Source organism: Microtus pennsylvanicus, chromosome 16 (assembly GCF_037038515.1).
Source record: "Microtus pennsylvanicus isolate mMicPen1 chromosome 16, mMicPen1.hap1, whole genome shotgun sequence".
In the NCBI taxonomy this organism is placed as follows: domain Eukaryota; kingdom Metazoa; phylum Chordata; class Mammalia; order Rodentia; family Cricetidae; genus Microtus; species Microtus pennsylvanicus.
Genome location: NC_134594.1, coordinates 13,667,199 through 13,691,923, shown reverse-complemented (window position 1 = coordinate 13,691,923; position 24,725 = coordinate 13,667,199). Strand labels below are relative to the sequence as shown.

The window sequence follows — 24,725 nt, the reverse complement described above, 5'->3', positions numbered from 1 at the left end:
CTGCAAAACGTTGCAGCTCTTTTAAGAGGTCCTGCCACCAAACACTTATATGGTGTTTATGAGTAGCTGGCAGTATGCTTCTTTGTGGTGGCAGGGACCTTGAAACCCCCACAGTGTTGTGGCAATAAACATGGCTCCTGCCAGTAGCTCTACCATAAAGCTAGACTCTTAGGAAGCTAAGAAATGGACAAATCCAGCCACCAAAGCCACAGCTTTAATCCTAGCCATATTGCTTAGCAAATTAAAGACTCATGTGGTCAGAAAAAGATAAAAGATCTATACAGTAAAGACAGATTTGGATGAAAAACCCTCTAAATGGTTTACATTGTGTTTAAAAATATATGTAGGCTTGGGAGAGAGAAGAAAAAGGATAGAGAAAGTCTTTTTGAAAAAGAAATATAGTCGGGCATGGTAGCACATGCATTTAATTCCAAAACTTGGGAGGCAGAGACAGGCTGATCTCTATGAGTTCAAGGCCAATCTGGTCTACAGGGTGAGATGTGGGACAGACAAACATATATAGATAAACCCTGTCTCAAAAAACCAAAAATTAAAAATAAAAATAAAAGAAATACAGTAAAAAAAAGTCACAGAAAGATGGAAAAATCAGAGAATCTGGATACTGTATGTTATTGTGTTTCCTTTGAATTTTTTTAACTGCAGAGAGACATTTGATTCTGGGGGCTGCTAAGCTAAACCAAAATACATATTTTAAAGGTATCCTGATTTCATAATTTGAGCCTAAGGATGTGTTACTTTGGAAAGGAGGTTCTGCTTTTGTTTCCACAGAAGATGGGAACCTGTGGATTCCTTTCAGGCTAATGTGGTTTGATGGAAAAATACCCCCTCCAAAGGTCTCCATGAACCCTAAAAATACTTTATGCAACAACAACAGAAAACAGTTGGGAGAAAACTATGTTCAAATTCCCAAAATGACTGTTTATAAATGTTTGTTTTCATTTAAAAGGGGTTGGGTGTAAATGGTTAATAGTCATAGTCAATCTCTTTCTACAAAAGGCAGGGGATATGATATAGTAATGAATATTTTACATTGGTAAGAACTTTGGTTTATTGATACAAATTTATGATCAATTTTGTTATATGTATATTTCTACTCTTTTAAGGTATTATGATTATACAGTTCATTAAAAATGTAATTTATAGTTAAATACAGAGTTATAACCATCTATAATAATCAAACTTTTAGTTACATTAGGTTTTCTAGATATATAGATATATTTCAGTTAGATAATCTTCAACACTTCAAAGACCTGCAAAATATGTCATTTAAAGAACTTTGACTTTTCTCGACAGTGAGTTATTTCTGTTATATGTTAAAGTGGAATCTGGGCCAGTCTCTCCTTCATTATCAGAAGGAGGTTGAACTTCTTTAAACTATTCCTTGTCTTTCCAAAGCACAAATCATGAATATGTAGGACAAAATGATCACAAAGTTACTTCATCTTGTACCCAACACCAGGTAAGGAGTCTGACCAGGCAGCTCCTATTACCTGTCTTGCTTTCCTGGTTTCCTTCTTCGCCCAAACAGCTGCTAACCCCGAGTCTAGCCCTTTGGCTCAGAAATTATAAAAATGGTCTTAGTGAGTTTATTAAGATATATATAAAATACAAAATTCTCCACCTTAAACGCTCATGTCAATGGTTCTTAGCCCATCTACTATTGAACAACCACCATTATATAATCATAGAATGCTCCCATCTGCCTTCTGAGCCCCTGGAAACTAGCCTTTATTAACAAGCGGCCATCATTACCGGGCAACTCTTCTGGGTGTTTGCCCAACCTGAGGCTGGTGCGCCCCAAGTGCTGTCAGCAGCCAACTTGTTTCAAAGGAAGCCTGCGGAGCTCAGTGAAGGCTTTCCTAACTGTACTCCCAAACGCAATGGTTTTGTTTTGTTATCAGTTTGTTTGTTTGGATGCTCTTTTATTAAACACTAGTGTGAGCTACGGAGAGAACAAACTACTTCTGTGAGGCTAGGGATGTGGCTCAGCTGGCAGGGCACCTATCTGGCACGTATGCAGCTCTGGGTACCATTTCCAGGACAGCACAAAGTGGATGTAGTGGTGCACACCTACACTGCCAGCACATGCAAGGTGGAGACACCCTTACCCCTGCATCAAATGTGAAGAGCCTAGGATACCCACAATGCTGCCTTAAGAACAAACAGAAACAACCCCCCAGAGTAAACTGTATGTATTTCCTCCCCAGGATAAGAAAGGTCATGGGCCCTGAGCAGCTGTAAAAGCAGGTAACCCTGCAGCACAGTCAGGCTAAGCCACTGCAGAAATCCTAGCTGCCCAGGAGGTTCCAGCTCAAGAGTCAGGCTCTGGGTCTGGGTTCTGAAGCTGGAGAGATGCCCCACCAGATCCTTACTCTCCTGAAACACATTAGGAAACCTGTGGTTATTTTACTCGAGCAAGAGATAAAGGGAAAATGCATTATATCTCCAATGTCCCTTTTCCCCCTAATGGAGACAAGATCTTTCCATGTATCCCACGTGATCCTCCTGCCTCAGTCTCCCTAGGGCTGGAATTGTACTATTACACCTAGTTTGTCTGAGGTCTAATTTTACATTTATTCCGTTGTGGAAACATATCGGGAAATAGCTTTTCCCCCTTCTGCTCAAGAGGTCAGCACAGGAAACATTTCTAACCAAACCACACTGCTCAATACTGCTAATAGGTCAGGAACGTCTTAGCTTTCTTTAATTCATGCACCATGTATAAAGAATTTTCTTCAGAACACCAGATAAACACATTGGAAATTTTTCTAATGCGATTACCAAGATGGAAAAAAAAAAAACCAGAAAAGGCAAACAAACGTCAGAATAGTCTGAAACAGACTGAATGATGTGTTGCGGTCAAATAGGCACAACTTCACATTGACACACACAGACGTGGACATCAGAGCTGGCACTCCGCTCTTAGGAAATATTCCTGCTATTTGCTACTGTGGGCGACAGCCAAGGGTAAGGTTTAGCTCTTTACACAGTACGGATGTCCTTTAGCTCACAATGAGTTATATCTCGATGAACTATGGCAACTGGAAGCTTTGTGTGCATTTAAACACCTAACCTGCCTACCATCATAACTGAGCTCTCCTAACCATGCTCAGAAGGCAAAACCATCTAACACAAAAGACCATTTTATAGTAAAGGATACATCATGCCTGCTGGAGGGGCAGACACGGCTCTGCAGCCTCCAAATCTCACAGCATTAAGCTCACTCACATTTTCAAGTCTAGCTTTATTTAAGGGGGGAAAAAAGCTCTATTTTTTACCCCTTTAAATGAGCTTTACTGTAACTAAATCAGCATTAGAGCTGGAGGTCATAGTAAGGGTGATGTGGTCAACTGTCACCTGGGAGAAGTTTGAGGAAACTCGATTCACTTTCCCAAGCTAAGGCTTGCTAACGGCAGAGGAAGGCCTCCCAAGCAGGGAACAAACTACTGCCCACAGAACCCCGGTTAGTGAAGGCCCTGCAGACTGGTGCTACCCTCCTCTGAAACAATCTCCTTTAGTTCTGGGGGTTTTAAACATGACTACAAATTTGGGGATCACGGGAGAGGAAGTCTGCCACCTACAGGTCAGAGGAAAGAAGGCCTCACTAGGTCTTTTTAAAACTAAGTACTGACAAGTACTGAGTGTTCTAAGAGTGCTTCAGGAGGGGAACCGTGGGCAACACAGGAAGAGGCTTTTGCTAACTTTTTTATTACAACGCTGCACTGTGTTTTGTGCGGCAATGCATTCGTGGTGGCCGTAAACAGATAAACGAATAAATGAATAGCTGAACACTATGACCTCCCGGGGAAAAAGAACAGAAATGGTGATGTGGGCTCTCTTCCATACCCCAGCATTTCCTTCTCATTGCTATGAATTATCTGAAGGAGCAACAACAACCTAACATTGTGAATAAATACTAAAAAAGGTTTAGGTTCTTAATTCATATAGTCTACCAAGATAAAGTCTAGATGAATTATGTATGTACAAGCTTGGGAGAATTAACAACCTTTAGGAGACTGCAACAAAGTCTTAAAGTTGCAAAGATCCCTCTACATCTTCTGTTGTGGGTATCTGTATACCATGTGAAGATGTACTTGCTATGATTGGTGTGACAAAAGACTGAACAGCCAATACTAGGCAAGAGGTATAGGTGCGATTTCTAGAGAGAGAAAGGAAGAGGAGGAATCTAGGCTCACGGGAGAAGGCAGGGGACACAGAGAGGAAACAGAAGGTGCAAGATGGAAGAGAGGTAATGCTACATGATAGAACACAGATTAATATAGGGTTAATTTTAAGTTATAAGAGCTAGTTAGGAACAAGCCTAAGCTATAAGCCGAGCTTTTATAATAAGTCCCCATGTCATTATTTGGGAGCAGGCTGGTGGGACAGAAAAAGACTTGTTACAGTCTTCCAAACCAGGACTGACTGAACAGAGAAGAACTCACATAAACAGGTAGTGGTGAGTCACTGTGCGGGAGCGATGGTGGCACCACTGAACTCTTAAGAATATTAGGTAAACGCTAAATAGATTAATCCACAGAAGTAGACAATTTGTAATATGTACAGCTGATGCACAATTAATAAAAACTCAGGGTCAGAAATTGGGGTTCAACCTGAAGATCCAAAAAGCAAAACAGCCAGTTACTGGCTCTTACCTTGACCTCTATCTGAAATGGTGACCCTGCCTCCTAGAATCTCAGAATGAGACTGTGTGAGAGCTGTCTCTCCCATCTCTCACCCTCACCCCCATTTAATATTCTTCTCTAGGGCTGGGATTAAAGGCGTGCACCCTGGGATTAAAGGCATGCACCACCCTAGGGCAACTAGGGTGGCTATTGGGATTAAGGGTGTGTGTTACCATAACCTGGTCTGTAAGGCTGACCAGTGGGGCTGTTTTACTCTCAGATCTTCAGGCAGTCTTTATTTATTAAAATACAGTTGAAATGTCACTATATACAGTGATGCCACTTTGGGGTCAAAATGTATTTACAGACATACAAATTTAAGAAGCCTTAGAAAACCATCCCCTAAATGTTAATAGTGATTATACTGGTTGTGGGGATTGAAAATGAAAGACAAAAAAGACCAAGACAGTCCTCTAAAGATGTGCTTAAAGAATAATGGAAAGAAGGCAGGCCATGGTGGAAATATCTGGGATGGTCTGGAACATGTGGCCCTTTTGGAGAAGGTGTGTTACACTGGGCGAGGTCTCTGCACTCTCCCCTCAACTCCCCACCTCCTACTAGGGGACCAAGATGTGAGCTCACAGATGTCTCTGCACTCTCCTCTCAACTCCCCGCCTCCTACTAGGGGACTGAGATGTGAGCTCACAGATGTCACTGCACTCTCCCCTCAACTCCCCACCTCCTACTAGGGGACGAAGATGTGGGCTCACAGATGTCACTGCCACCATGCTTTTGCTCTGTCGTCATGGGCTCTGACTCTCTGAACCATAAAGCCAAATTAAAGTCTTTTATAAGTTGCCCTGGTCTGTCTTATTACAGCAATAGAAAAGTAACTGAGACAGCATCTCCATACTTACTTAGATGCAAATAATATAAAGATATCTCTATACTTACTATAGATAGATGCAAAGAATATAAAAGCTTGACCAATCTTTATCTAGTCCATATCCATGGCTGGTTTGCCATAAGCACTGCTGAAGGATGTAATCGCTCCTGTTGGACAAATAAGTGGACTTATTTCTGCTTTGGCAGTAAATATCACAAGTTCTGCATTTGTCTTACAAGAGAACACCCTTTGTTCCAGGTCCTGCCACTGGCCCTGTGTGCTGCTCTTGTGGGACTGATAAAACCAACACAATACTCTGAATGTAGATTCTGCTGTGAATGGCTAAAGCGCTCTGCTGCTAATCCAGGGGTATCTTATAGCACCTGTGAAATAAGAACAGGCTAATTCGTTAGCTTATAAATAGGGCAAAATTCAGAACTGTAGCTATTGATAGACATCAACTCATTCTTGACAACTGCTAATAATTTAGACACTATGATCTGACTATAAATATTTATTACAACTGGAGAAAAGGCTAAAAGGTTAAGAGGGCTTGCTGCTCTTGCACAGTTGGGTTCTCAGGACCAACACTGGTCAGCTTATAAACCTAAAACTGTGGTTCCAGGGGATCCGGTGCCTTCTTCTGGCCTCCTTGGACATGCATGCACACTCCCACACACTTTAAAATTTATTAATACGATATTGCTTATTTCCTAAAGATTTAGCTGACCCTACAAAAATAAAACTCCATCTAATTCCTGTGAGTTTATCTGTGTGTGTTCGAGTCCGGTAATTATTTCACTGTCTGTCTGAAGCACTAAGAGCACTAGGTCCAATGCTCGGCGCCATGCTTCGGTCTTTGGGGTAACAGTATCATAAACTCTCGGAACTAGCTCCAGGTTATCTGAAATACCTGAATGAAAAAGTTCACTACTTAGTTTACTGTATTTACTCAAGATGTAAGATGAAGGGGAGCCAGAGCTGGTGGCCTTTTGTACATGATGTTGAATGCACGTGCTGGCTTCCACGGCTGATGGGCGAGTGGCGGTGTTACACATGACAGCTGACAGGTATTCACGCCACCCGCTTGCCATGCACTTCAGCACAGTAGGTCTATAGACGGACAGAGACGAGGCCATCCAAGAGGAAGAATCAGGAAGCCATCCTGAACAAGCATTATTTTCTTTATTTAAAGGTTGTTCAGCAAGAATCTGAAGATGACTAAGACATAAAAATTCAACAGCACCACCACCAAGGAAGACCTTCTCCTCTTTTAGGGCATGATATAAACGATATACACAAGACCAAAACCTGTCTTCCTTGGCTTCCATCTGAGCACTTACTGGGCTGGTGAGTACGGCTGTAATCAAATTAATTCTTTCTGTTTTTAACAAGACTGCCATTCTGTTGCCCCTGCTCACATCATGAGGACTTGTCCAGGAGGTCACGGAGACCTCAGAGCCCACACAGTCTTCGTTCACTTGTGTGGCATAGGCTACGGGTGCTGCTCCTGTAGCCTCTGCAAATGCTCGCAACGCACTGCCATTCACCGACCCAATCACCAGCCGCTTACTGTGCGTACATTTTTCAATTAGGTGTTCAGATACGTTTCCTTGTACCAGGACGAGGTTCACACTGAACTGGGTTAACACCTGCAACACACTTTTTGCCCACAGTTCTTCTGCACTATCTTCTGGAAGCTTTCCAATATCTAACTTAGTCTTAATATTTACGGACTTATTAAATCCCAGGTGGCGGTAACTCTCTGTGAGGTCACCCTCGATGAGAATCACCCGGAAAGGTTGATCCTGCAATTCCTTTATCAGAGCAAGACTAGACATGGGTACGACGGTGACATATCCTAAACAAACACAAGAACAAGTTTCAGGTAAGCCCGGGAGACAGCAAGTGAGGAGTCTTGAAACATCAAACACAAACGGTGCCTCACAGTTGTCTCGCTGCAGATGCACACTCTGCCACTGCAGCCTCACAGCTGCTTCTGCCAATGCCATGCTGCGGTGGTCTCCATGGCTCAAGCCGACTGCTAACTCTACCAATGCATTACATGAAGAAGTTCTGGGAGTTGATGACCCACACTGTTCTAGAAATCCATCAGGTCTGCTTATCCCGTGGCTATTATCTGTCCTAGTAAAATGCCTACTGTGAGTTAATGCTGACTTTCTGCAGAAGGAATCTGCATGCAGGCTGTTTCGCAGAGTCTGTGGTAGGTTTTCTTCTGTTTCAACCTTAGCCTGAGTTTTGAAGAATTTGGGTGATGCAGCATGTCTCCCAGAAAGACTGTAAGAGGACAGTAACTGAGATGTAGCATCTTTGAAATCATGTTTTTCCTGTAACAACCCAGGACCTGAAGGACGCAAGTTGACATCAACTGCTTCAAGTTTGTAAACTATACTTGAGTTGTCCATGTGGTCAAATACATGGCATATGGGTACTTGAAGGGAAACTACTGCTTCAATACAAGAGTTCAAGCCTTCAGACATTACTGACACTATTATTGTAGTGGGAACACCCAGATGGAGACATTCTTCAACAGCTCTGCTCCATGCACCAACAAGAAACAAGAGAGTGCTGGTTCCAATTCTATTTGCACCATGCTGTGCTTGAACTGCTTCGTTGAGAAGCTGCCCCACTGCACAGGTTAAATCCAAACCTTCAAGAAGTCTGACTGTTGAGCTGATTAACACACTCTCATGACACTTTGCATCTGTAATAAACTTGGTGGCTTTTACTGGGCCTAGGAAACTTCTTCCTGTTTGTGCGAATGATGAAAGCTGTTGAAGTCCCATGTGCCTTCTTTTGTTTATGATGCTGCAAGCCATCACCATGAGCAATTATCTGCAAATAAACCAACACTTGAAACTTTGCTGGGTGACTGATGACAAGGGCTCTATAATGAGAAGAAAACACAGCTCAAACTTTTGGACAGAGTTTCAATTACTGTGATCAGTGTGATGATGCAGAAGAGTAAATCAAGGGTGTGGGACAGGGCGGTGACTGACCACTCCACATGGCAGAGGAAATAGGGAGGAGTACAGGCAATAAGCAAGGCTTCCAGAAGGGCATGGGGACCGGGCAGTAGAGAGAGGGCTGACCACTCCACATGACAGAGGAAATGGAGAGGAATACAGGCAACAAGCAAGGTTTCCAGAAGGCAATCTGCAGAATGAGACTTAAAACATTTGTGCTACGATTCTTTTGAGACAGGGTTTTAACTATATAAGATGGTCTTAAATTTGTGATCGCCCTGTCTCCACCTTGAAAGTGCTAGAATTACAGGCATGTTCTATCATGTCATCTGCGGGAAAACTGTGCAAACTGAGCAAGGGGGTGGTAGTGAATGTACAACTATGTTAAAAAAGGAAGGAAGGAAGGAAGGAAGGAAGGAAGGAAGGAAGGAAGGAAGGAAGGAAGGAAGGAAGGAAGGGAAAGAAAAGGAAAATCACTGTGTACTAGGAGTCTGGTATTACGAGAATATGGCACACATGGCAAGGAGTTGAAGAACCTAAGGCTCCAGTAGAGGAGGAATTGGGTTATGAGGATATTTCATGTTATGTTAAGAAACAAGCTTTATCCTATAATGGAAACCACTTGTGTTAAGAATAAGAAATCACTTGATATAGTGTTTGAAAGCTTCTTAAACCTGAGCCAGGGCTTGAATTTTGCTCCACTGCTAACAGGCAGCTAGCCCTTCAGTTTACACACCTGGGAAAAGAGACTAATCACAGAAGCTACTTCACAGCTAGCACGAGGAGACAGTGCCCAGGACAGTGGAGAGCACAGTTTTATGTACGTTCAGTTATATTGCCATCCTTTTAAGTTTGACTGACTAACCAAGTACCAGACTCAAAATAAAACAGCCACTTAATCTTCTAAAATTATGAAGCCAGATAATGGGGAGAAAGATTTGGGAACTGATTACATTACGAAGGAAAAAGCGTACTATTTAAAGGAGATCCAAAGGCAACTGGAATTATTCAAGATAATATTTTAGAAATCACCTCCAAAATGAATATCAAGAGACCAAGAGAAAGATTATTAGTTCAATACTAAAAAGGTTTTAAACAATGGTGCTTTCTCATTTTCTTTTTTAAATTTGCTTTTTCTTTTGGTTTTTTTTGAGACCAGATTTCTCAGTGAAGTTCTGGTTGTTTCGGAACTCATTCTGAAGGCCAGGTTGGCCTCAAACTTATAGAGATCCGCCTGCCTCTGCCTCCCGAGTACTGGGATTAAAGCTAGGATTAAAGGTGTGTACCCAGCTAACAATGGTACTTTATAACTGAGAAACCATCTGTAATAAAACTACTACTACCCGAGGAGGTGTGAACTCCACTAGATGAGGAACTGAAGCTAGATGATACCATAAGGCTTTCACGATTCTTTGAATATTTTTAATCAGAATCTTGTTCTAATACAGATCGTAACTCTGGTAAATTTGTTTCTTAACTAGCGACACTCATCTGTGGAAGGGAAGAGTGCTACAGTCCACACATCTTTTAGGCTTGAGCACAGGTTTTATTCCTCCAGAACAGCTTCCTACAGGATTTCAAGGACTAACAAAGGTAGAAAGGATGGGCAGGCCCAGCAATAATTACAGCATTATATGAACTCACTCCCAAGTCCTTTTTTTTTTTCAATGAAATTTTCTGTGTTACATAACAAACACTTACAATACACTCACACATATTCCTTGATAAGATCAAAACATTATATTAAAACATACCCTCAGATTTAATTTGAGCAATCCTTAGATTCATTATATCTACCTGGCCTTACTTTTTCTGTCCTTCACCTCCTTCCCCTGTATCATCATCTCCCTACTAAACTCTAAAGTCAATGGTTTCAATCACTCTATCCTCTGACTCTCTCTGACTTCATCTTACTTACCTTGAAAGGCTACTGATCTTGATAAAATGAAGTGGCCTTAATTTAAAGAATACAATTTAGATTTAGCATATCCACAATGTTATATAACTACCACCTCTATCTTGTTCCTAAAGATTTAATAGTCACAAAAGAAAGTCTGAAAACTGCTAAGCAGTAACTCTGTTTCTTTCTGTAACTGGTAATTGCTAATTTGCTTGCAGTCTGTTTTGACCTATTCTTGGTATTTTATATAAAAGGAATCATGGAATATGTGACCTTTCCACATTTTATTTAGCATATTTTGGGGGTTCTTCCACATTTATTACTCAACAATAATTCACTTAGTAGGAACCACGTTTTATACACCTATTTCTCCACTGCTACACACTTGGGCTGTTTCCACCTTTTAGCTACCGAGCTTGTGTGCTTGACTGCTGTGAAGATTCTGGACAAGCACATTTTTGAACCTGTTTCTAGATCTTTTAGCTACAAATCTAGAAGTGAAATTCCTGGGTCATTTGGTAACTCTATGTTTAGCTTAGGGAACTGCCCAGATGTTTTCCCAAACAGTAGAGCATTGCCAGTAGCAATGGACAAAGGTTTTGATTTCTCCACATTCTTACTGGATTAGTTTCCCCAGGCTGCTACTCCAGATTACAGGAGGCGACAACACACAGTCATACCGGCGAGATGACGGCGCTGCAGGGCAGTGCTTTCCCTCAGGACTCTAGGGAAGGATACCTTTTTTTCTCTTCCAACTCCTACTTGCTCCTGGCATTCCTTGGCTTTTAGTTGCATAACTTTAATATCTGACTGCTTCGATTGTCCTTTTTGTTAATTAAAACACCAGTTACTGCACTCACAGACTACCCTGACCCGGTATGACTTCATCTCAACTGATTGCCTCTACAAAGACTACTTTCAAACAGAACCACGTTCTGGGTGGGTATGAATTTTGTGTGTTCGTGTGTGACCGACAGCACTGTTCAGTCACTAGTACATTCAACAACTCTGCTTTTGTCAGATTTTAAACACACTAGCAGATGTGAAAAGACCGTTCATTGCGGTTTTGACTTCCATTTTCCTAATGACTAATGATATTAAACATCTTTTCATGGGCCTAGGACATGTGTCTATCTTCTTTGGAGAAATGCCCACTGAAGTTTTCTGCCAATTTTAAGAGCGGGCTATTAAAAGGTTTCTGTTATTGAGTTGGAAGCACTCTTTACACGTCAGACAGCAAACCCTTATGAAACAACAGCTAACCTCACACTCGTGGATCCAAACAAGCACTCATAAGACAATGTTTGAAGAACACAAAAATAAACTCTGCATCTATTTTGAACAGGTAACTTATATTCTGTCATCATTCCTTAAGCAATGAATTATAACAACTATGAAACTAGTGTTTATATTTTCTTAGTTTATTATTATATTAATTTTAAGGATATACCTAAGTATTTGTATAGGCTAGACTTAAGTACTCTACCATTTTATATAAAGCACTTATGTATGTGTGGACTTTAGCTTCTATGGTGGAGTCTTAGAATCATTCCCCTATGGATGGATGTTGAGGGGCTACCCTATCTGATTTGCATACAATCTAGTGTTTTATAGGACGTCTCTGCTGTTTGATAACGCTCTTTCACTCAGAAAAACCGTAACTTTTGGTTAAGTTCTGAAGCCAAGAAATTTGTTTTAAATACTGTTCTTTTAGTGGCGGTAAAATTTAATACTTATTTGTGGATGCTGTGGCTCATGTTCTTGGTGGTATATGAAGAATCCATTGCCATATCCAAGGTGAAACATACTTAACCCAGTATTTTCTTCAGAATTCTATCCTTATTTAGCTTACTGATTGATTTGAGACTAACTTTTGCATATGGTGTGAGGCGGGGGTTCTTGTGCATGTGGCTCTCCAGGTGTCTCAGTACCTCCTGTTAAATGAACTATTTTTCCTCTTGTATGTTCTTAGTACCCTTATCAAAAATGAACTTGCTACTTGCTATACACACATGGGTTTACTTCTGGGCTGTCAATGCAATTGCACTGGAGGATGTAATCATTTTATGCCAACACCATATTGTTGCAAAAGCTGTAACTTTCAGTTAAGTTCTGGAGCCAGGAAATTTCTCTTTTAAATACTGTTCTTTTCCTTACATTTATATTTATAATTTGCCATAATCTGATATTTGGAGGCAGTGATCTATTTCTCCCTTCATGAATATCCAGTTGATGGAGAAAAATTTGTTGAAAGGACAAGTTTAAAAGTCTGGCTGTTTTTCACTGCTAACAAAATTTGAGTTTACCTTGTATAAGATGCTTGAGACATATCATAAATGAAATCACAACAAAAATATAAAGTCGATACTAAAATAATTAACCTATTTGTGGAAAATGAAGCATGATATTGAGAAACATGGGCAAAATCTCCTCACATTAAGGGTATCTCCGTGTAACCACGGCCCAAGTTTACACTGTCAATTCCTGTATCAGCTACATTTTGCTTCACTTCCACCCCAACTCATTCTTTCTTCTTTAGACTCTTCGTTTCCCTCTTTCAAACCCTCTGACTGCTTCGAAGCCCTGTAGAGACCCTTGCCTTGCCGGGGTCTATGTCTTTTACGGGGGGGGGGGCCGTGATAGGAGTTCTGCTTATGGTCTATTTCTAGATCATAATTAAGACACCACTCTTTGAGTGGAAAACTACCTGGAACAAGAGGAAAAACCCATAGGTATTTCAAACTCAGTCTGTATGGAATTATGTTACAAAAGGTTTGTCCATACACAGGATAAATTTCAAGCATCTGCAAAGAAAAGTCATATATAACAAATATCAACGTTAATACTCAAAAGAGATCTTCTAGCATTTGAATCTATTTCCAGTTTGAGCAATAACTGAAAAATTGTCTTAGCAGTCCTAACTTTGGGAGAAGTCCTAAATGGTTCTGAAGAGGTTGCAATGGGCTAATCACTAATACAAACTCAAAATAAGGCTGGGAATAAAAAGGCAGTAACAGTGAAGAGGATGGGAAGATGGGTGATTTCAAAAGTGATCAAATACCTCTGGTAACTGTTCTGGGCACTGCACCAACTCAACCCGACTGTCGTCCTGCGGTGACCCGCACTGACGCCCTCCACAAACAGGTCAATGTCGGAATACTGTTTCCTCAACTTAATATCTGCAATGAGAGGGAGAATCAGATTATTTAACTGGGAGATTGACTTCAGAAATCTTCTTTCCAAAGACCATACCTTGCCTTGGCTAAATATTCAGGTTAGAACACTTAGACATGCCTTTCAGGGGTTATACTTTATTTCTTGATGGGTATAACTAGAATTTTCATCATGAGAACCAAGTTTGTTCACCTCCAGTCTACAGCTAACACGATAGTCTAACCATGACATCCCCTGCTTGGAAGCTCTCAGAATAGTCTTCAGCCCTTTGTCCAGCATGGGCACTCCCATGAAAGGGAGTCACACCCCTTCTACGCTAGAATCTGAGTCTCCCTAACTCACCCCAAGTAAAGACCATGTCCTCACAGCACTAAAACCCTCGCTTCCTCCTCCCCGACTTATCTGTTCTGCCCCGCTCAGGCCTCCTGTGTGCTTTTAGAATATGTAAGGCATGCTCCCTACCTCAGTATTTCTACATGTCTGTCCTTTGCAATGCTCCTCTCCAGGAAATCTTCTGCCTTAACTATCTTGAAATGCTTCCCCAAATTTCCTTTTCAGGGACATCTACCCTGGTCAACCTATTACAAACCATAAACCTTTTCCCTTGCATACGCCAGATACTGTTTATCTGCTCCAAGGAGATAAACTTTCTTCTTCTCCTCTGAAACTTTACAAAATGAGCATTGTACATCTATGACGCACAGGCCAGCGTTTTCTGTTGACACGATTTTCCAGACGACAATTCTAGTCACTGAGACTAGATTCCTGGTATCTAGAACACTGCTGACAACTTAGCATAGCATTCAGCAAATATTTGACAAGTGCCAGCTCATCCCAAAGTTGAGTATAAATATTAAAGGAGCAAAGGGATGTTACTGCTAGTGTTCCTCTTTCAAGTACCTTTGGACCTCTTAGTTGGGGCCCTTTGATTGCTTTTAAAGGGGCCTCCTCCTTCAAATGATAATTAGAACTGTCTCTGAGAAAAACACAAAACATAACTAAATGATCAACTGCCCCAAAGTAAATGTCTACTTTTTACTAGGTTTCTTTCAAGCTCACCAGAAGCCGTCATGGCGCATGACAGATAGAGTGCGCTGGGTAAATTCGGTAGTTTAATAATGTGTACGGCTTTACTATCTTGCTTAGCAATTAAAAGTTTTATGTACAGAAGAGCAATGGTCACTTTTCAAGACTGGGGTATCCTAATCAAGGTCTAGAAATCAGAATCTGAACTTAGCATTACTTTTTTTTTTAGCTGGGTGTACTGGCAGGTAGATCTCTATGAGTCTGAGTCTACTTAGTGAGTTCCGGGACAACCAGAGCTTCATAGTGAGACCCAGTCTCGAAAAAATAATAATAATGAAATTTAAAACTAGAATATCCAAATTCCTAAAGAAAAGTGATGTAAAATTGGTTTAACTGTAGCAGTCATATATATGTATATATTATTTGTATATGCGTAATACATATACACGTACATATATTAGACACATACATATATAATATTCGTTTCTGGGTTTCAGAGGTTTCTTTAGTGTTAAATATGACTTTGAAAACTGGCCAACTTTCCAGATGAGATACAAATAGATTACGGCTAAATGCTTTAACACTACTACTTCATTCACAAAATATTTTGAATTTGTATCATCTGAATTCACACTGGGAGAACTTAAGACGGGAAAAATGGCTTCTAATATCAGGATAAACTTACCTATTCCCCAGGAGCCTAAGGAGAGATTTAAGGACTACAAACTGCGAGGTGAGACGGAGGCTTTGGGAAATGTGCCTGCTTTACTCAGTACGCTAGGAAGCGACTGCTTTGCATTCTCCCGCCGAGGAGAAAGCCTGGCTCCAGCCACCCTCGATCCCCGGGGACCCCGCGAGGACCCCGCGCGCGGCGAGCACCACTCCCCGCCCCCGTCTGCGAGCGCCAAGCAGCACCTCGGGCTTCGCGCCGCCGCGTACCCTCGAGCGGCTCTGAGGCGGGAAGGCCGCAGGACGGTTGCTCCAGTGTGCGGAGGGTCTGAGGGCACGCGAGCCAGGGCTCTCGCTCCCACCCTCCCCGCCCAAGGAGACCACGACCCTCCTCACCGCGCGCCGCTCCACACAGCGCCGGAACTCGGCCAGTCCAGCGGCAGCTTGCGAGCAAAGCACTCCTTCCTTTCCATTGGGCGCAACGCCCGTCAATCACGGGAGCGAGTGGGCGGGCCTGCGCACCCTGAGCGCCCTTAGCAACGGCCCGCCCCCAGCGCCTGCCAGGAAGGGGAGGGTGGTTGTTGGGCTGCGCGGGCTGAGGCTGGGGAGCGGGTTGGGGTCATGGTGAGTTTTGTGGGACTCGGGTGTTCTCAGTTTTCTGACTTTCGTGCCAGGATCCTTGGATGCCCTTAGTGATTAGGCCAGGGGACAGAGATGAGTCTCCCTTTTCGTTTATCCTCCAACGCCAGCAGTCTATGAGGAATGGTCCACGTTAAGATAAACCGCCCCGGAGACGGTGCCCAAACTGAGGAGCTTCAAGACAGGGATGCAAGGACGTGGGCCACTGACGTGGGCCATCAACTCAGCCACGGACGGGAAGGGGTCACTGACTCAGTCCTGATGGTCAGGGGTCCACCAACTCAGGCCACTCACAGATAAGGGACCACTGACTTCTTCCTGAGGAAAGGCAGACTCAGATGGCTGCCCTAGGATCTAAGAAGACTACTTATCAAAATTCACAGCACATAACTAATATAAAGCAGGCCGCTTAGATCCACAGCCACCTCTAGGACCTTCTCACTTCCACCTGCTGAGAGAAGAATCTATAGTGGTTCTGTGGCCCAGCTTGGTGACAGAAAGAAGCAAACAGAAAGACCTTTATCTTCCACATACTAAGCCAAACATTCTCATCCAGATCTGTGAAGTAGCTGTTCACCAAAACCATGGTTTTTCACTTTTGGGACCCTTGCTAGCGGAGGGAGAGTGCGGGGTGATAATTGTGTTCTCTTAAGCATTCCTCCGGCAAACACTGGGATACGTATGTGACCACACATTCCTCAAGTTAATACTTTCCCGATAAACTGAGACTAACCGCTTTGTGAGACAACGCCACACAGTTCTCAGCTATCTTCCTTAGCTGCTTCTCCCTTCAGAGGCTCTGGTTTTATGAGGAAAATCTAAATGAAAAAAAAATAACACGACACTTTCAATCAAGAGAGTCATAACCCTACTCAGGGGGCTTAGGCAGGAGGATTGAGAGGTCCAAGCCAGTCTGGGGCTCCATAGGAAAACCTTGTCTCAAAAGACAAAAAAAAAAAAATTAGTAACCAAAAGCAACAAGGAGGGGGTGGGGAGCACACTCATTCTATAGAAGGAAATGTGATACTTGAATGTACACATTCTAGTAATGTAGTTTTCACCCACTTGTATATTTATTGCAGGCATCCAGCTATCGAACAACTTTAGACCAATGGAAGAAAAAAGCAGCAAAAGTAGAATTGAATGATGACCAAAAAAAAGAAATAAAAGAGGCCTTTGACTTATTCGACGTGGATGGGTCTGGAACCATAGATGTGAAAGAACTGAAGGTTCTGGAATTATTTTTAGGACATTTGAAAAATCACATTAGTGTGTGTGTGTGTGTGTGTGTGTGTGTGTGTGTGTGCGTGTGTGTGCGCGCGTGTGTGTCTCTGTGTGTGTGCATGTGTGTGTGTGTCTGTGCATGTGTATGTGTCTGTGTATGTGTGTGCGTGTGCGTGTGCGTGTGCGTGTGTGTGTGTTTGGTTTGCGGGGATGGAACCCAGGGCTCTACCACTAGGCTTGCCCATAACCTGTATCTGTGGTACTCTTTACACCTTTAACGGTAGTCTTCTGAAAGGTATGTATGTTTATCTGCCCTGAGTCAACAAAACAATATCTTTTAACGTTTTAATTGTGCCCTTGGTTGATGAGTAAGTCAAGACCCAGAATTCTCAAGGTTGTGTACTCTGTCACAGTAGGATTGGCTCTATGCTCAGATTTTGTTAGAGAACAAAACAGCTATTAATTAGTAACTTAAAAGCTCAAAATGAGATCACGGCATATTAAAATACATTCCCTTCCTGTTGCAGATTGCAATGCGGGCCTTAGGATTTGAGCCAAAGAAAGAGGAAATTAGACAGATGATAGCGGAAATCGACAAGGAAGGGACTGGCACGATTTGTTTCGAAGATTTTTTTGCCATTATGAGTGTGAAAATGGTATAGTCATTCTACTTTTCAAAGAAATGCTCTCAGAGACTTGTGCATGTCTGGGTATGGAGCATAGAGATTTCGTGGAGGGGTTGGAAATGGGTATTCACGGGTGGATGGGATACGATAACACTGCAAGAATGTATGTTTTCAGGGTGGTAAAGACTGTAGAATAGACGTCTCTCGGGAAATACTGACATAGGGCAAGATGGAAGGAGCCCAAACTTGAAGCCTTGTCCCTGGCAATCACTGAGTGCCCACTTTTGCCACTGCCCCTGAAAACACCCCCGATCTTGGAGCTTGCTGTCTGATGTGCTTCAATGGCAGGTGTGGGCACGTCGGAATAATTGTGAAAGGAGCTCTAGGCTGAGAACTCAGCCTCCTGGCACAGATGTGCACACACAGCTCTAGAATTACAGACCTACTAAGTTCAGCGTGATAGAACAAACAAATAAACAAATTAACCCATGACATTTCATTTCCTAAAGAATGAAAAGGATGAGAAAGAAGAGATGCTGAAGGCTTTTAAATTATTTGATGATGATGCTACTGGCACCATATCACTGAATAACATCAAGAGGGTTGCCAAGGAACTAGGGGAAAACTTAACAGAAGAAGAATTGCAGGTAAATCTTGTTTATTTTGTAATGATGACGCGTGTGTAGTTTCACACGGTTTGTGTAGCTTAGTTGAACTTACACAGCCAAAACAAAAATTCCTGCTGCGTTTCCATCGTGAGGCGTTTTTAATGGTTTCAGTCTACCATGTTTCGTGTTACAGGAAATGCTCGATGAAGCGGACCGTGATGGTGACGGAGAGATTAACGAGGAAGAGTTTTTGAAGATGATGAAGAAGACCAGTCTTTATTAGCTCTGCTTTCTGGCTTCTAGGAAGTGTGCACAGCTTGCCTGTTAAGCAGTTCAGTAATGTACTACTTTATCTCATTCTTCTCTGTTTCTAGTTTATATGCTCAGGTTAGTCCCTTGGTGTCTAATCCATGCAAGAAGTTATGTGTCCCCACCAATGAATGCCATCAAGTCTGTAATAGCAAGAATAATAAAAAAAAAAGCATGACTTATTTGAACCTTGACCCCCCCCCCAAATAGTATTTTCACATGTTATTTTTAAAGCTCTAGGTTCCAAAGACATTTAAATTTTTTTCAGTTTAATAAACTTGGCTCCCTGGTGTGGGAAGTCCTTCTGTATATGTGTTGCTTTTGTTGGTTAATGAATTAAGCTGCTTTGGCCTATAGCAGGGCAGGATAGAGTCAGGCAGGAATTCCAAGTAGATAGAGGAGGGAAAAAGGCAGAGTCAGGGAGATGCCATGTACCCACTGAAGGAGACAGAGCCCCGGGACCTTGCCGGTAAAACATGAGCCTTGTGGTTATACACAAAATAATAGGAATGGGCTAATTTAAGATGTAAGAGTTAGTTAATAAGAAGCCTAAGCTATTGACCAAGCAGTGTTGTAATTAATATAGTTTCTGTGTAGTTATTTCGGGTCTGGGCAGCTGGGAACAAGCAAGCAGCCTTTGCCTACAGCTCCCACATCCCAGTGAAATTGTTTATAACAAACCCGAAAGCAATATTTTCCATTATTTCCTTTTGTGTGACTTAAAAAAAAACTGACAAATTTGTTTTGTTAATAATTTCTTCAAATATGTAAATTATTAATAAAACTAGTGACATTCAGTGTTTCTAATTTTCTTCTAGTAATTACTGCTGAGTTTGGAAGGAGACTCTCTACCCCAGTTCAAGCAGTGTGGTAATGGGTTCTTTAAGAGATGAGGCTATGAGAGTCCCTCCTTTATTAATGAGGTTAAGACAGCTTTAAAGAGTCTGCAAGCCTTATGGGATGACTCAGCAGGTCAGGCATGTGCCACCATGCCTGACAACCTGAATTTGGTCTTACACGGTGGAGGATGAGAACTGGCTCCCAGAAGTTGTCCTCTGACCACCACATCCATGTTACAGTGTGCAAGCTCACATAACACATAAATATAATTTAAATTTATTACCATGTGTGTGGGTGTTTTACCTGCTTATATGTCTGTGTACCACTTGAGGGTCTGGTGCTGACAGAAGCCAAAAGGGGGCTTTAGATTTACAGGTTTTGAGCTGCTATGCAGGTGCTGAGAATTGAACCCCAGCCTATGCTCTTAACGGCTGAGTCATCTGTCCAATCCCTGTAAATGTAATTTAAAAAAATTAAGTATACTTAAAGGAGGGGGATTGCACACTGTGTTCTGCCATGGGTGCTCACAGAGAAGGCATCACAGATTAACAGCAGTCCTTTTGTCATGGACTACCTAGCATGTGACATTTTGCTATGAACTAAACTGAAGGACAAGCGTAGTTAGGATCACTCAGAAACTATTTTGAATGCTGTTTAAGGTGAGTTCTGTAGACAGAAGTTTCTGTCCCACCAGCAGCTCCCAAATAAATGCTGAGGCTTAGTTGTAAATGCTTGGCCAATAGCTCAGGCTTGTTTAGCTAACTCTTACATTTAAATTAACTCATTTCTTTTTCTATCCTCTGTCATGTGACTCATGGCTTGCTACCTCATTTTCTGCACATCTGGCTTCCGCTGTGTCTGCTGGTGTCTCCTCGGACTCTGCCTTCCTTCCTCCCAGCATGTTCTGGATTGCTGGATCACCTGGGCCATTCGTTTTTATTGGTGTCTGATACCCTTGTTCTGAAAGTACATAAACTTTTAAAGGTAACATACACATCTGCACTAATAGATGTACAGACTGTGCATTGTAGATTATTAAGCCAAAGGTGATTTTTTTGTTATGTGTTTGAGCAGGTAAAATATACATCTTGTGCCCTGTAGTTCTTCTAGGTTTATTTCTTTATTTGGAGTCAGGATTTCATGGGGTTCTTCCTCAATAAAACCTGATCATCTTAATTTTGAATAAATCCACAATCTTTTTATTTTCTGTGGAAATAAAAGCATAATCCCTTTCCCAAAGTAACATATCTTTTGACTTAAATTTTGAAGTCAAAATATTTTTAAAATATCTCGGCTGGTTTAATCTAGTACCTTTTATTTTTTTTAAATTTTATTTTGTTAAATTTATTTATTAATATTTCCACCCCCTCCCATCCTCCCTTTTCCCTCACCCTTCCCCCCACTTCCCCTCCCCCTCGCTCTCCAGTCCTAAGAGAAGTCAGGGTGCCCTTCCTTGTGGAAAGTCCAAGCCCCCCCCCCTCCATCCAGGTCTAGGAAGGTGAACATGCAAACAGACTAGGCTCCCACAAGGCCAGTCCATGCAGTAGAATCAAAACCCAGTGCCATTGTCCTTGGCTTCTCAGTCAGCCCTCATTGACAGCCACATTCAGAGAGTCCGGTTTGATCACATGCTTGTTCAGACCCAGTCCAGCTGACCTTGGTGAGCTCCCATTAGATCAGTCCCACCGTCTCCATGGGTGGACGCACTCCTCGCGGTCCTGACTTCCTTGCTCATGTTCTCCCTCCTTCTGCTCTTCATCTGGGCTTTGGGAGCTCAGTCCAGTGCTCCAATGTGTGTCTCTGTCTCTATCTCCATCCCTCGCCAGATGATCTATGGTGATATGCAAGATATTCATCACTGTGTCTATGGGAGAAGGCCAGCTCAGGCACCCTCTCCTCTGCTGCCCACCGACCTAGTTGGTGAAATCCCCTTGGACACCTGGGAACATCTCTAGAGCCAAGACTCTAACCAACCCTAAAATGGCTCCCTTTGTTAGAATAACTTCTTCCCTGCTCCCATATCCACCCTTCCTCCATCTCAATTATCCCATTCCCCCAAGCTCTCACCAATCCTCCCCTTCTCCCTTCTCTCTCCCCATCTCCTCTTCCCCCCAATCCATTCCCACCCCCCTGCTCCCAACTTTTGCCTGGCGATCTTGTCAACTTCTAATATCCAGGAGGATAACTATATGTTTTATTTTTAAAATATGTCGGCTGGTTTAATCTAGTACCTTTTATAAACCAGTGTCCCTTAGCAGTCAAAAAACATTTAAAGACAACCCAATCGCATATAGAATCCAGACTCTGTGCATTTTCATCTTTATGTGACTTATTTTTTCTATCACTTTACTCCCTTTTAAAGGACTTTACTGATATTTATTTTACTAATATTTTAAAAATATATGTTTCTTTTCTTATAACTATACCTTCTCTTTTCTCTCCATAGGTTTTTTTCCATCTGAATCTCTTTTTATTGTATATCTGTAATCTTTTTCTGACAGAATGAGCCTTTAAACTGTTAATCTGCATGACTAGGACCAAAGCCTCTGCTTTGGTGGCTGGCTCTGCCCCTCTTGGTTCCCTGGAAACCTAGCTTCCTCTTGGAGCAATGCCCCAACTCTGGGGAGTTTTTGAGTCCATGCTGTCACTGAGCAGTGCACACCCTGGTGCTCATAAATCCCATTTAATTGTTCAGTAGCAAGAGCCATGCTGTTTTTTTGCCACTAGCATTGAGACAAAAAGCTGTCTCTTAAAGGAAGCATGTCTCTGCTTACCACTAGCAAACAGAACCTACCTAAGAAAAGTCAGTTACCAAGAAGCCATGCATGACTCCATTTTTGCATGTTTAGAATCCTTATTTAAACTTTAGCAGATCTTATGTGGAAATTCCAGACCCACATTGGAATGCCATTTGTATGCAGAAGTTTCTGCCCCACCATTAGCTCCCAAATAAACACACTGAGATTTATATTAATTACAACTGCTCAGCCAATAGCTCAGGCTTGTTACTAGCTAACTCTTACACTTAAATTAACCCATATTTCTTATGTACCCTTTGTTATGTGGCTTATGGCTTGTTGCCTCATTTTCTACATATCCTGCTTTCCCTGTATTTGCTGGTGTCTCCTCTGACTTCACCCTTCTTCCTTCCAGAATTCTGAATTTGACTTTCCTGACTAACCTTATTCTGTTTAGCTATTGGCCAGGCAGTTTCTTTATTAAACAGTCAGAGTAATATACATTCACAATGCACAGAAGGATTATTCTACAGTAGAGTTCCATCTAAATTTTTTTTTTACTGGACTCAACTTCCAGCCAATTTAAATCAGATCCAGTCTGGTATATAACATATTTTTTTCTCATTATGAAGCCTAGTTTAGCCTTGGACTCATGATCTCCTCCTGCCTCATTTTTTGTAGGCATTTGGATTATAAATTTATGTACCATACCACATTTGATGTTTAAGAAATTAAAATGATTTTTCTTTGAGTGCCCATGGTTGAGCATTGAGCTTTATTCTACTTCCAGCCATTTTAATGAAGAATTGCAAATTGACCATGCACTATGGATTAGTTCAGTATGTTCTGATCCAAAGAGAAATGTAAATGTTTTAGAAAAATAATTTGTCTGGTAACAATGTACTGAAATTGGGGGGGTGGGGTTGACACCTCGCAGGAAAAACCTGTTATGAGAGTGTTTGTCCCTCCAGGGGCGGTGGGACCTGGGGTTGTGGAGCCTAAAAATAAGGTGGACTAAAGTCCCATGCAATAGCCAACTTTGTTCAGAGCACCAGAGAATTTTCTCTAAGGGTTAAGAAGAGTCACCAGAGTAGAGTGTATAGTCACAAGGACAAACTGGAAATGACGGGCAAGCCACACGGGGCAAAAACATGTTCCACAGAGGCAGCATATAAGCAAATACCAATAGCCAGTTGTAAAGAAAAATCCGAAGTAAACTCACTCCTATGCACTACACCTGGGAGGAACACGAAAACCCATTCCAAGAGCAACTCCATGGTTTGAAGAAACTGAGTTTGTAAGATTTGTTTTCTTGGAGTTTTTTCATAAGCACCCAGAATTCTCGCATGATTCCATTCTTGGACTGTGTTCCAACAAGCCAGGAAGGCAGGACTAAGTCGCCTTTGCTTAGAAAATGAGTTCTATTCAAACCCTCCCTCACGTGGTCTTGTTTTAGCTTACTCTGTCGAGCCACAGCTGGGTGCTGATAGCTTAGCTGAAGTCCCACCTCCTTCCACCCTCTGGGAAATGGGGTCAGCGAGTCTGAATGACTAGAAGTCATACCCCAGGCTCCTAACTCTGCTGCACTCACCAGGCCCCCAAACTGGAATTTTTTTCTCACAAACAATACTGATAGTTTATACTTCCAAGGGAAGAAAAAAGACAGAATTTTTGTTATTTGGAGCAAGAAAGGAAGGGACCCTTCAGAAAATGACTATAGTGAAAAAAAATGAAGCTAAACAGAAAAACATTTTAAAAATAGTATTTGTAAATTCAGTGGTAGGGAGGTGTAATGTGGCCAGTAATAGTCAAGACAAATACTTGGAAGATCGGTGATGCATTCTCTTCAGAACATGAGATACTTAATATCTTGTATCAAAACAGTCTCCCTCAATTTTGCCTGATTCTCTTGGGATAGTTCACTTTGGCTTGATTGATTTTTAAAACAAGTTTAGTATTTGTCCAGTGAGTAAAACCACGGAGAGCGATGCTAACAGCATTGGATGAACACAAGTTTCAACACTGGAATTGGTGGCCTTGTTGAGCGTGCTGGGGGACCAAACTCTCCCACTAGAGGGCATTAAGGTCGTGTCTCTGCTTGCCCAGTGAGGGTGTGGCCTGATTCATGCTCATCAGGATAGTTTTACATAAAGTAGTGATGCTTTTAGAGACAGACCAATGCGAAGACTGTAACTCATCCAGTAAGCTGCACTATTCTTTAACCCACTTCCCTGACAACTGACCATTTATGCAAATGCTGTCAATTGTTTCACACACAATTCTATCCTATCCTATAATTATAGTCGCTGAATATTCAGGGAAAAATATTTGACAATTGGAGGCAGAATTTCCCTCCTAACACACTTGCAAAGATGCCCGCTGTTTCCTCTGAGTATGAGTAGGAGGAACTAAATTACTTAACATAAATATAGCTTTAAAGGAGTTTCATTCAA

The 24,725-nt window shown here is 41.9% G+C and overlaps 2 protein-coding genes across 3 annotated transcripts; one reads left to right on the top strand and one right to left on the bottom strand.

Annotated features, from left to right (window-relative positions):
• Positions 1 to 4,559: 4,559 nt before the first annotated feature.
• Positions 4,560 to 15,757, bottom strand: Bbs12 (Bardet-Biedl syndrome 12). 2 transcript variants are annotated; one of them, XM_075950859.1, is made up of 3 exons: positions 15,685 to 15,757; positions 13,481 to 13,598; positions 4,560 to 8,388 (listed from the first exon to the last, which is right to left on the bottom strand). In XM_075950859.1, the coding sequence occupies exon 3, from the start codon at positions 8,376 to 8,378 to the stop codon at positions 6,264 to 6,266; it is 2,115 nt and encodes a 704-aa protein (XP_075806974.1). In that variant the 5' UTR covers positions 8,379 to 8,388; positions 13,481 to 13,598; positions 15,685 to 15,757; the 3' UTR covers positions 4,560 to 6,263. The 2 variants fall into 2 exon arrangements, with proteins under 2 accessions (XP_075806974.1, XP_075806975.1); XM_075950860.1 differs by lacking the exon at positions 15,685 to 15,757 and adding an exon at positions 15,305 to 15,458.
• Positions 15,758 to 16,050: 293 nt separating this feature from the next.
• On the top strand, positions 16,051 to 18,679 carry LOC142836643 (centrin-4). Its single transcript, XM_075951057.1, has 5 exons — positions 16,051 to 16,191; positions 17,010 to 17,156; positions 17,679 to 17,807; positions 18,287 to 18,424; positions 18,579 to 18,679. The coding sequence occupies exons 1-5, from the start codon at positions 16,051 to 16,053 to the stop codon at positions 18,666 to 18,668; spliced, it is 645 nt and encodes a 214-aa protein (XP_075807172.1). The 3' UTR covers positions 18,669 to 18,679.
• Positions 18,680 to 24,725: the final 6,046 nt, after the last annotated feature.

Excerpts from the sequence above, each read along its gene's own strand:
- Bbs12 (XM_075950859.1), bottom strand. The coding sequence starts at position 8,378 with ATGGTGATGGCTTGCAGCATCATAAACAAAAGAAGGCACATGGGACTT.
- LOC142836643 (XM_075951057.1), top strand. The coding sequence starts at position 16,051 with ATGGTCCACGTTAAGATAAACCGCCCCGGAGACGGTGCCCAAACTGAG. Across the intron at positions 16,192-17,009 it reads TCACTGACTCAGTCCTGATG|GCATCCAGCTATCGAACAAC; the intron begins GTCAGGGGTCCA and ends TATTTATTGCAG. Across the intron at positions 17,808-18,286 it reads CCATTATGAGTGTGAAAATG|AATGAAAAGGATGAGAAAGA; the intron begins GTATAGTCATTC and ends CATTTCCTAAAG.